This window comes from Telopea speciosissima, chromosome 1 (assembly GCF_018873765.1).
Source record: "Telopea speciosissima isolate NSW1024214 ecotype Mountain lineage chromosome 1, Tspe_v1, whole genome shotgun sequence".
NCBI lineage: Eukaryota > Viridiplantae > Streptophyta > Magnoliopsida > Proteales > Proteaceae > Telopea > Telopea speciosissima.
In genome coordinates, this window is record NC_057916.1 from 17,865,987 (window position 1) to 17,877,341 (window position 11,355).

Below are 11,355 nucleotides of genomic sequence, written 5' to 3' on the forward strand. Positions count from 1 at the left end.
TCCTTCTAGCTGGAGTTTCTCTAGCCGCACAATTTCAATCCCATTTGACACATTTTATGGAAAAATTAGGTGTGCTCGTCTACCTACTCTTTTAGACTTTTTTTCCCACCAAATTTCAGCCCTTGACTTGCCAAGTTGCCATGTTAGCAGAAATTGGTCTTCCTAGTTGGGCCAACAAGATATCATGCGGCCCAAAAAAAAAGAAGCCCAATTTAGAATGGGCTGGTTTTTTCTCGGCCCATCATTTGTCCTGATAACGAATAAAATTGACTTTACGACACAAACCGATACGAAACCTCAAACTTTGATTATGATCGTTGACGGGAGGCGATAAGCGCACCGTCCCGTTCTAGGGTTTCTACAGTCTTCTTTCCGAAACTCTGCGCCTCCGCGAACAATCGGCTTTCATCCGAGACGATTTCTGCCGACGATTAACTCCGAAACCAACACCGACATGCTTCAGATCGTAGAATTCAAGATCTCGTGACGGGAATTGATCGAATTTACTGGGTTTCGAACCTAAACCTAGATGAATCTGAATCAATTCCGTTTTTTCGTTTCTCTATACAGTGGTTTCTTCTGATTTCTTCTTCGATTACTTTCAGATCTACTACTGTTCCCGATCAAGGAACCGGCGTTTCGGGTTCTTATATTTGTACCGGAAGAGGGCTTTTACGAGTAAGTCGCTTTGATTTGAGCCATTTTCTATTGATGAGAATAGTTTGATATTGCAATAGAACTGGATTGGACCAAAAGATGCTTTATCTGTTAAGGTAGATGGTCTTTTCCCTTTCACGTAAAAATTGGCGATGGCTAATTCTGTTATTACAGTGTTGGAGTCTATTGGTGTTGCATACAGTTGAGAATTAAGCTAGCCACTTTTTTTCTTGTCTGATAAAAAATTGTACTTGTGATGTGTTGGGTGCACCTCTTTTCCGGGTGAAGATGTTGTGGGAAGCTTCACTGCCCAGTCCAGAAGGTTCACGTTTTTTGTTCAGAATGGCAGCTCTGGATAGAAAATTATCACTGTGGACACCTTATGAACAGAGCAATGAGGTCTATCCTAAGGCATTGTGCTTTTGCCTAGGAGGTGTTTAACATCTTCTACTAGTTCCCCTTTTGTAGTTCATTCATTTTACTGTCGTGGGAAAGTTTTTGGAGTTAGGATTATGTGACATATGTGATAACTTGAGACTAGGATTGCTTCTTTCTCTTTGGTTCCTCTCTCCTTTATGGTTTTTACCTTTACTTGACCAGTTATTGCTTTCTCTTATTTTGGCCAGCTTTTAATTATAGTACCGAGGTGATGATCATTCTGGAGATTAGTGTTAGATGTATAGATGTAGACATGGTGTCTCAGTTTGAAATTGAGCTGGTAGCTTTTTGGTATTACAAGTTACGGAAAGCAATAGTTAAAGAGAATCTGAAAATATAAGAATTTAATGGGACAACATTACTAGTAGTTAAAGAAGCTCCTATAGTGGAGCTTCTCTGCTCGTAATGCTTAGGATAAATCTTTCTTAAAAGAATGGCTTTAAACGTTCTTGATCCTCATCCTAGAGTGCCGTAAGACTTCATTCAGTTCATTGACTATAATGAATTTGTTTACAATGTTGCAATAAACAAGGGCCTGGAGCAGAAAGTGGACCTGGAAAAAAATAAACCAGAAAGAAACTTTGGTCATTAAGAAACTTTGTATATTCTCTCTTTAAAGAAGAAAAAACCAGCAAATGAAGAGACAGACACAAACATATACACACATACACAATCATCATAATAGACAGGATCTCCCTCTATATCAACCAAAACATCAATATTCTCTGAGCAGAGTCTGTCCTTTTGTTGTGTCCTTGCCACTATAGTATGGGAAACACTTAGTTTCCCCTGAAACTATCCTAATCACCACTCAAGACTGTAACTAGTAAGTGAAGAGACACAAACAAACATATGCACACACACACACACACACACAACACACGTGTATGCACAAGCAGACAGGAAAAGTGGAAAACATATATAATATGTCTTACTCCTGCCTGTGTCCTGCCAAACCAATCCCCAAAACCAAAATCATGTTGCAAGCAAGTGAAACAACTGACCACTGACATCTGCCAACCAAAAGAACAAATTTATCCCATGTGTTAGTACTGTGATGGGATCCACAAAATCTTATTGTAATGTAACCTGGTATTTTCTATAACATATAATGGAGGAGATGAGGTTTGAAGCATCGAAACATTCCTATTACATTTCAGCTAGGATCCCAAAACCTGTACAGCAAGCCCTCTTATAACTAATGGTGGGAAGAAATTTTATTTGTTAAAACAGATTAATTTTTTAGTAATTGTGAAGAGTAGAAAACTAAATTTGGTTTCTTGGAATATGATTAGGTATAATAAATTATTTTATTAAGAGCAATCTGGTCAGCTATCTAGTGGATTCTCTTCCCACCCAAATGCATTGCACCACATGGTATCTCTTATTCCATTGTTTTCTTTTAAGGAACTTTTTATTCCATGAGGTGCAAGCAACGCAATCAGATTTCGGGGTCCTCTGGATGGCTGACCCTGAGGTTCCCAAGGCATTTACCTTTTGTAAATTGTAATAAAATATTGATATAAAAGGGCACTACAGATGGCATCCCTTAATTATTGGAATACATGCTACGAAGGTGTTACGAATCTCTCATAATAAATCCTTGTGGGGAAAGACTTCTAAGCATTCCACATCAAGGAGGCATGTTTTAACTTTATTTGTGGGCTGAGCCGCTGAGGTTATAGATTGCTTGTTGACATATTGCTTGGACTCATCTCCCAAGTGCAACCATACAAAAAACTTGGTAACTGTTGACTCATAGGTGACTGGTATGTCTTAACCTGTATGTTCTGTGACTTTGTAATTACCTTTTATGGGAAGCAATGGTAAAATAATACTATGATCCAATGAGGCAAGTTTTTTAAAGAAGTCGAAGGGTGTGGAACAATTTATTGCCAACTGGGGCTTACAGATGAGCAGCAGAAAAGGTCAGAAGCTATTTCAATTAATTCTGCCAGCTGTGTTTTGGTACATTTGGTTTGAAATAAATTTATTAGCATGTGAAGCATAGTTGTCATGGCGTCTAGGCGACCCAAGGCGTTGAAGGGGACTTGGACGTCAAGGCGATCAAGAAGGCATCCAGGTGATGACTAGGCAACCAAGGCGCCCTTCCAGCAAAGGATGCCTAAGGCGTTGCCTTGACAACTATGATGTGAAGGTTGCTGTCTTCTGGCTTATCATGTGAAGCATAGTTGTCATGGCGTCTAGGCGGCCCAAGGCGTTGAAGGGTACTTGGACGTCAAGGCGACAAGAAGGCACCTAGGTGATGACTAGGCAACCAAGGTGCCCTTTCAGCAAAGGATGCCTAAGGCGTTGCCTTGACAACTATGATGTGAAGGTTGCTGTCTTCTGGCTTATCGGGTAGCTTCTAAAGCTAAGGAGTTTGTTCTTCTGGGGCTTCACTGTGTAAAGGGTTCCAGATTTTGATATTAGGGCTAATCGGAATTTTTTTATTGTTAATTTTTAAGAGCTTATTTTGTGTACGTATAAAGTATAGAAATTCCTTTATCTCTTTCCTTTATTTTGGGCTCTTGGACATTTGGACTGTGCTTAGGCTTTACAGATTTGTTTTTTTCATGAGTAGGTGATGGTACATTCTGCTTCTTATCTAGTGACGAGAGAGGTGCAGAAATCGTTTATTTTTGTAGTTTTCTGCCTGTAGTCTCTCTCTTGCTTGCTCGCTCACTCATGCACATGCACAACACGCTTTCTTATTGTTGTTTTAGTTTCACATGTGCTAGCGCTCCCAGTTACCTTCTAATATGAATTTATTGATTCATTTTTCATGTTTTTATTTGTCACTTTCCTTCTGTAGGTATTTTTATTTTTTGAATTATATCTTGCTCACTCTTGAGAGTATGCATGTGATGGTTTATCTGTTGGTATCAGCTATAAAATGTGTATATTTTTTTATAATAGTATAATGTGGTTGCTATCTACTCTTTTGGTAATTTGATGGGGGTGAACTCGCAAAATAGACACTTTTTTTTTTTTTTAAAATAATTCCATTTCGTTTGGGGAATAATCGTTAAATTCTGAAACTTACATCTACTTACTGTGACTGTCGGCGTTGCAATTCATGGGAGAATTTGATAGTTTTAAAGAATATCTTGGACACCCACTATTCACAAGCATGTGTATTTTTCCATATTAGTATCTTGTTGTATTTTTAACATGTTTTTGAACATTTTTTGGTTTGCATCTTTTATATTCTGTTTCTATTGTGTGCAGCATTGCAGATTTTTGGATTGAAAAGTGTATACAGGGATTGGGAAATTTTGCTTAACTAGATGCCACGTGCCAGAGACATAGGATGGCAACATGGGACAATGGTTGGGGGACATAGGCACCATGTTCAATGTAATTATTGCCATAGGAGCATGATTGGAGGTGTTACTCGCTTCAAAAAACACTTAGCAAATAGAAGGGGTGAAATTAGGGGTTGTGAGGCTGTGCCAAAAGAAGTAAGAGATCTCATTAGAAAGCACTTAGGCCCAGGAATGATGCAAACATCACAAAAGAAGCAAAAGAAGATAGGTACTGAAGTTTTGAATGCGCTATCGTCTGAAGATAAGGATACAGTGTCAAATGAGTCTGATCGAGAGATGGCAGCTGCTAGACTGGAGAGTTTGCGTTCCTTGCATGAAGCAGAAGAAGCATGCCAGTCAATGAAAAATGGTCTACTATCTTCTTCTGTTCTTATAATTATTTCATATCCTCTTGGTGTCAATAACTTTTTCTCCTTGCATATATAATATTAAATTCTTATTGTTGGTTTCTTACGTAGTACAATTTATGGCAGAGTCACAATGCAAAGATTAACACATGTGTATTAGAAATAGAGTTCTGTAGGACTTTATTCATTATTTTCTGTCAAATATTATGTATTATACATGGCATTTAGTATTTCCCTTCTGCAACTTTCTTCTACTTAATTCTTACATCTCTTTCTTTAATTTATACATTCTAATATCAAATTTGAAAGCTAATAATTTACAATCCCACTATAACCACTACAGACTTGGACCACCTGGTGTCAACTGTTCTTTTTAGTTGACCAAGTTTATGACTGATTTGAATTTTCTGAACTTCTATTACCAATTGGCCAAAGTGGTTAAATAGCACTGTTGATATACTCATTACCATCATCTCTTCTCTGATTTTACTTGTACATTTCTGTTATCACAATATATTTATTGAACACAATTTTTATTAACTGAAAAGCATGGCAAACATGCTTCAGACAGTTTTATATGCCTCTAAGATGTTGAAAGGTGCTATTTGAAATAACAATTCGAAAAAGAAAAACCAATGGAAAAGTTGAATGAACCTTCTGGATGGTTTTTGAGGAACAAACCTTGCTGTTATTTGTGTCAATGATTTGGAAACACCTTAAAAGATTTATGAAGTATCTATCGATACCATATCTCAAATTGGCCACACTTCTTTATAACCAACACATTCACAAAAGTATGTGTATAATTTTTTTTGCTTGTTATTGTCTTTTGAAACTCTCAAAAGTCATAAATACGATCAGCCAAAGAATTATCTATTTTTTATGGTGCATTATGAGAACACCTAGTTTTCAGGGAGAGTCAAAGAAGAACTGAAGCAGATCACACCACTTGAGCCAATCTTTTCTATACCATGCTGCAAGAAATCTAATTGTTTTATCTCAAGCTATTCATAGGTTTTGATCTGTAAAAACCAATCTGTTTTTTTGGCTTACAATAACCACCACTCTGGTTAGCCATTTACAAGATCCTAGAAGAAGCTCCACAAATTTATCTGTAATGTGACACTGCAGCCTCTGTTTCTGAGTACACCCCTTACCCATGACACAGTGATAATCACAGAACCTCTCAGACTTGCATTATTTGCCAATCATGATGAAAACATTCATAAACAAGAAAAGGAGGGGGGGGGGGGGGTTCATCTATTATATTAGTTGGATATTGTAATTCACATGCATAATAGATGTTTAATTATCATATCTTGGTTTATTCTTTTTTCAGCTAATTCAGATCATAGAAAATGTTTACTGCTGTAAAATTTCCAAAAGGAAAAAATATCCAGCCAGGGCTTTAATTTAACATTTTTACAGAAGGTGCTGGATTGCTGTTAAGGAGACCTGCTAAATGGTGTCAAGGAATTTTATGATGAGCCACGACCTGAACTTAAATAAAGAACAGTTTTGTATAGATGCTTACTTGATTCATTTTTAGTAGTCTCTTCATCATTTAAGTATTTTACTTTGACTCTTTTTGGGGGGTAGAAGTATTTTACTTTGATTCACTTCTGTAAGAAGAAGTTTCTCAACTTAAAATTTGGCTGATTTTTCATCATTTTCCTTGTGGTGCTGTGCCAATCCAATCAGAACATCAACAGCTCATGGTGGGGACTCGGGAGTTCTTTGATGCTTTCTCAACTGTACAAAGCAAGGAAGAGCAAGTGTGTAACAATAGTCTTTTGTGTTTATTCTCAGAGTCTTGGTTTAATCTCCTGACCCATAACCCTCTATGTTCACAGAGAAAAGAATTTTTTTTAAAAAAAAAAATGGGTAGCTTTAGTGATGTTGACAGGCAATTTCTTTTATAAGTTTTCTTGTTAAGTAAAAATTACTTCTTTACTCAATTTTGTGTTCTTAATTTTTTCTTTTTCACTTTGAATTCTTGGAAGGGACTGGCACCTCCTAGAGCCACTGATCTTGGGTGGGCCCATGGAGTGATGGTGAATGGAGACCGGCAAAAGATTAAGTGCAGATATTGTCATAAGATGATCCTTGGGGGTGGAATTTCCAGGTTGAAGCAACATTTAGCGGGGGAGAGGGGAAACATAGCTCCATGTGAAAAAGTGCCTGATGATGTTAAAGCGCAAATGCAACAACATTTAGGTTTTAAAGTTTTGGAAAGACTAAAGAAGCAGAAAGAATTGGAAACTATCAAAAATCCTTTGGCTCCCTACGTACAAGGTAAGGAAGAAGGAAATAGTGATGATATGCAAAAGAGTCCAAGCACATTTTGTACACTAGGAAGTAGTGGAATAAAAAAAGGAAAAGAAGGCGATGAAGAGACCTCTGGTAGAAGAAAGAGACACAGGAAGCCATTTATTCCAACTGTTACAGCAATTTCTCAATTTCCAATGCTCCAAAACTTTGCTTCGCAAGAAAGTATAGACCAAGCAGATATGGCTGTTGCAAATTTCATGTATGATGCTGGTTTACCATTCAGTGCAGCAAACTCTATATATTTCCAACAGATGGCTGATGCCATTGCTGCTGTAGGCCCTGGATATAAAATTCCTTCTTATCATTCTTTGAGGGGTAACTTGTTAAACAAAAGCATCCAAGAAGTAGGAGAACTATGCCAAGAACTTAAAAAGTCTTGGGAGGTTACTGGGTGTACAGTCATGGCTGATAGGTTGCTGGATAGAACTGGTCATATGGTTATAAATTTTTTTGTCTATTGTCCTAAGGGTACGATGTTTCTTAAATCTATTGATGCATCAGATACCACACATTCTTCTGAGGAACTTCTTGATCTCTTTGATGGTATTGTTCAAGAGGTGGGCCTGAAGAATATTGTACAATTTTTGACAGATACTACACCTAACTTTAAAGCTGCAGGGAAAATGTTAATGAACAAATACAAGACCTTTTTCTGGAGTGCCAGTGCAGCACATTGTATTGATTTAATGCTGGAGGAATTGGGAAAAATGGAAGAGGTGAAAGAGGCTCTGCTGAAGGCCAAAAGAATAAGTCAGTTCATATATAACCATGCATGGGTCCTAAATTTGATGAGGAAGAAGACAGGTGGAAAAGATATTGTGAAACCGGCCATTACAAGATTTGCGACCCACTTCTTTGCACTGCAAAGCATGGCATCTTTGAAAGATCCTCTTCATCAGATGTTTACTGGTAGCACTTGGATGCAGTCAGCTTTCTCTAAACAAAGAGCAGGGCTGGAGGTTACAGAAATTGTAGTGGATCCCGGATTCTGGTCAGTTTGTGCCAAAATTTTGAAGGTCACAAAACCCCTTTTGGCTGTCTTAAGCTTAGCTGATAGTGAAGAGAGGCCTTCTATGGGTTATATATATGATGCAATGGGAAAGGCAAAGAAAAGCATTATTGTGGCATTCAACAACAAGGAATCTGACTATTTTCCATACTTGAAGATTGTTGATCGTATTTGGGAAGAAGAACTCCATAGTCCCCTCCATGCTGCTGCATGCTATCTAAACCCATCTGTATTTTATAATCCTAGCTTCTGCACTAACAAAGTGATACAAAAGGGCTTACTCGATTGCATTGAGACCCTAGAGCCTAACCTAACTGCCCAAGATATGATTACGAGACAAGTAACATTTTATGAGGATGCTGTTGGGGATTTCAGCCGACCTGTGGCACTTAGAGGTCGAGAGTCATTATCCCCTGGTGAGGGCTCACTTGTTATTTCCAGGTTCACATTTCTATATTTGATTCAATAATCAATCTGTGCTCCCTTTTTTCTACAGCTACATGGTGGTCCCTGTATGCAGCAGACTGTCCAGATCTTCAACGCTTCGCTGTAAGGATCTTAAGTCAAACATGTAGTGGAACCCGTGGTGGGAGGAAATGGTGGATATCTGAACATATACATTCAAAGAAAAAGAATCGGTTGGAGCAGGAGAGGTTCAATGACCTTGTCTTTGTTCATTATAACCTTCACCTTCAGGAGAGGTAATTTTATTTTGCCCCTAATAGTAATTTCCAGTAGGAATGCTCATCGGGGCAATAGATGGGAACAGGATGTCATCTATGCCTCTTACAGGTACATAGACTTGACTTTGACCAACCTTTAATGGTTCATGCCAAGGTCCCTTAAAATGATCAAAATAATTCAATCAGTCGGAGATATTGGACCACGTCGATTTTGGACGTAGCTCTTTGAGCTTAATTCAAGACTTTGGATTGAACTCCCATGTTGCTAAACAAGCCATGAATGAGCCAAGCTTTTCTCTGCTCATGGACAGCCCTAACTGGTGCGCTCTGTTGGGGATGACAGAGACATGGATTCTACCCCTTAGCCTCTCTCTTTTCTTAAAAGTTGTATGTTGCAGAAGTTTCCTATTGAATGACCTGAGACAATTTTTTCTTAATATCGTCAGGCAATCAGCACTAACTAAATCATCCGTAAGCTGTGCTTATGATCCATTATGCCTGGAGGCAATGGGTGACGATGCTGGAGAATGGGTTGAGGATCCTGGAGTCCTTGAGGGAGAGGAGCTCAGTTGGATGGATGTAGCAGTACCCGTTGATGCACTTCTGAGTTCGAAGGCAAGGAATAGTACAGATAATAATGATAGTTTAGATGATAGAGACAGCGATGACTTTAAAAGTAATGATGAAACTGATGATCTGTGAGGTATTTTTAACTTGTTTGAGTGTACCAAATTGGTGCAAGTGGAAAAATGCAACTGAAGTTATTGTCTGTTGTAAGCTTGATTTTGTTCATGTTGACAGTTTTCTATGAACTGGCAGTCATAGGTCTGTATTATAAGAATTATGTTGTGAGAAAATTGGTAACGGCTGTACAGATCTCCCCCCCCCCCCCCCCCTCTTTCCCTCCCTCCCTCTTTATATCACTAAAACTGATGTAACAAGTCGAACGACCAAGGGAGAGGAGGGCGTTTGTGTTAATGACCATGTTATGCCAATGAGCCCTTGGGGAAATATTACCTCTTAGGAGATTTTTTTTATGAGATACATGTTAGGATACATGTTTAGCTAAAATTGATTTTTTTTTATTTTAGAATTCTCGTGCATGTTATGTAACATCTAATAGGCAACATCTAATTTGAACCTCCAAGCTACTATGTCGAATTGGAGAGGACTGGACTTTCCGACTCTGGCGCTGGACAACCCTCTCCCACTCCAATTGCTGATCGGAGGCCCACTCGCTGGAGAAATGGCCACCGGACAACTCTGTACCATTCTCCAGTAAATTCGTTAGCACATTTGTCCAGATTTCTAGTCTTTGGTAGCCCAATGATGATGCTTTTTCGATCCATTGTTTGAGCCCGCGGACCTGAGTCTCTTGAGCGCTCATTGCATTGCCAAAGTTCATAGATGCTGCAATAAATTAATGGTTAAAAATAAGTATTGTTCCCAGTTCTCCATCCTCCTTCCATGGTATTAGGGTAAAAAATCCCGTCAAATATTAGGATGGTAAGAGTTAGAGCGTCTATGGTGGTGTAAAAAGATGGTGTTGGAGGTAAATGGTGTTTTGAGTATTGTGAAGGGGATGGGGTACTAGTCGTGGTAGTAGCAGGTGCCTACAACTTAAGTTCAGTTTCCCATTTGGAGATGAGACAAAAAATGAATTTTAATCCTCTCCAATTCCTATAAATACCATGACAGGCTAGGCCGGGGTGGTCATTTCACCCCATCTGCAATCCTCTGGAATTTTTGTACTAATCGCAAAAAGTACTGTTACCACTTTTTTTTTTTTTCCCACCAACCTCGAATTACAACAATATTTACCCGTCAAGATATTTGGTATCTTGCAAAGAACCAAAACTGACAGTCAATTTTCTAATATTATCAAAACAAAAAATCAATTTTCTAGGGAAGTAGGCCCGTAAAATTTTATTGGCGGGCGATAATGGTCTATATAGAAGGGGCGTAGGAAAAGACACAAAACCACCATCCGTTCAGATTTCAGACCTTGAGATCGTAGGAAAGTTTGAATCATACACACGGATTAGAACAAGCATTAAATCAAGTCCAAGGGAAAATAAACAGTAACAAGTTTCATCTCTTCCCATTCTGCAGGAAACAAAGCAAAGCCTCTCGTGGCCCCAATTTCTCCCTCAAATTTTGTTTCTGAAAACGTTTTGGACAAAAAGCATAAGTCAATTTTATCTTCACACGAAAGTTACATTGTACAAACTGGAGGAAAATTACACAAGGTATTTGTAATTTGATTGCGCACCCAGGCAACAACTCTATGATACATGGACGCCTACCATAGGATTATGTATTATGTATCTAACCATCATATACCAAGACCCCCCATGTGTCCTCTTGGGAGAAAAGGAACAAAAGAGGGGGAGGGGGGGGGGTAAGAAAAAAGTTAAAACAAAAGAATAACCAGTAATGAGAAAAATATACCCCATGATTACCACTCCAACTGGAAGAAACCTGAACATTAATGTAACTTCTACCTGTCTTTGGCTCAATGTACAAGAGGCTGTGGGGGGGATGATCCGTGCTATTTGTTT

The 11,355-nt window shown here is 38.5% G+C and overlaps 1 protein-coding gene across 3 annotated transcripts; it reads left to right on the forward strand.

The window, feature by feature from the left end:
- The first annotated feature begins 288 nt into the window (after positions 1 to 288).
- LOC122669827 lies at positions 289 to 9,631 on the forward strand. Of its 3 annotated transcripts, none has more exons than XM_043866690.1 (7): positions 289 to 510; positions 606 to 678; positions 4,327 to 4,773; positions 6,455 to 6,546; positions 6,775 to 8,527; positions 8,608 to 8,812; positions 9,241 to 9,631. In XM_043866690.1, exons 3-7 carry the CDS (start codon positions 4,386 to 4,388, stop codon positions 9,494 to 9,496), a joined length of 2,694 nt encoding a protein of 897 aa, XP_043722625.1. In that variant the 5' UTR covers positions 289 to 510; positions 606 to 678; positions 4,327 to 4,385; the 3' UTR covers positions 9,497 to 9,631. The 3 variants fall into 3 exon arrangements, with proteins under 3 accessions (XP_043722625.1, XP_043722633.1, XP_043722642.1); XM_043866698.1 differs by having other exon boundaries at positions 6,473 to 6,546; positions 6,772 to 8,527; XM_043866707.1 differs by having other exon boundaries at positions 6,473 to 6,546.
- The last annotated feature ends 1,724 nt before the right edge of the window (positions 9,632 to 11,355 follow it).

Excerpts from the sequence above, each read along its gene's own strand:
- LOC122669827 (XM_043866690.1), top strand. The coding sequence starts at position 4,386 with ATGCCACGTGCCAGAGACATAGGATGGCAACATGGGACAATGGTTGGG. Across the intron at positions 4,774-6,454 it reads ATGCCAGTCAATGAAAAATG|CTGTGCCAATCCAATCAGAA; the intron begins GTCTACTATCTT and ends TTCCTTGTGGTG. Across the intron at positions 6,547-6,774 it reads TACAAAGCAAGGAAGAGCAA|GGACTGGCACCTCCTAGAGC; the intron begins GTGTGTAACAAT and ends AATTCTTGGAAG.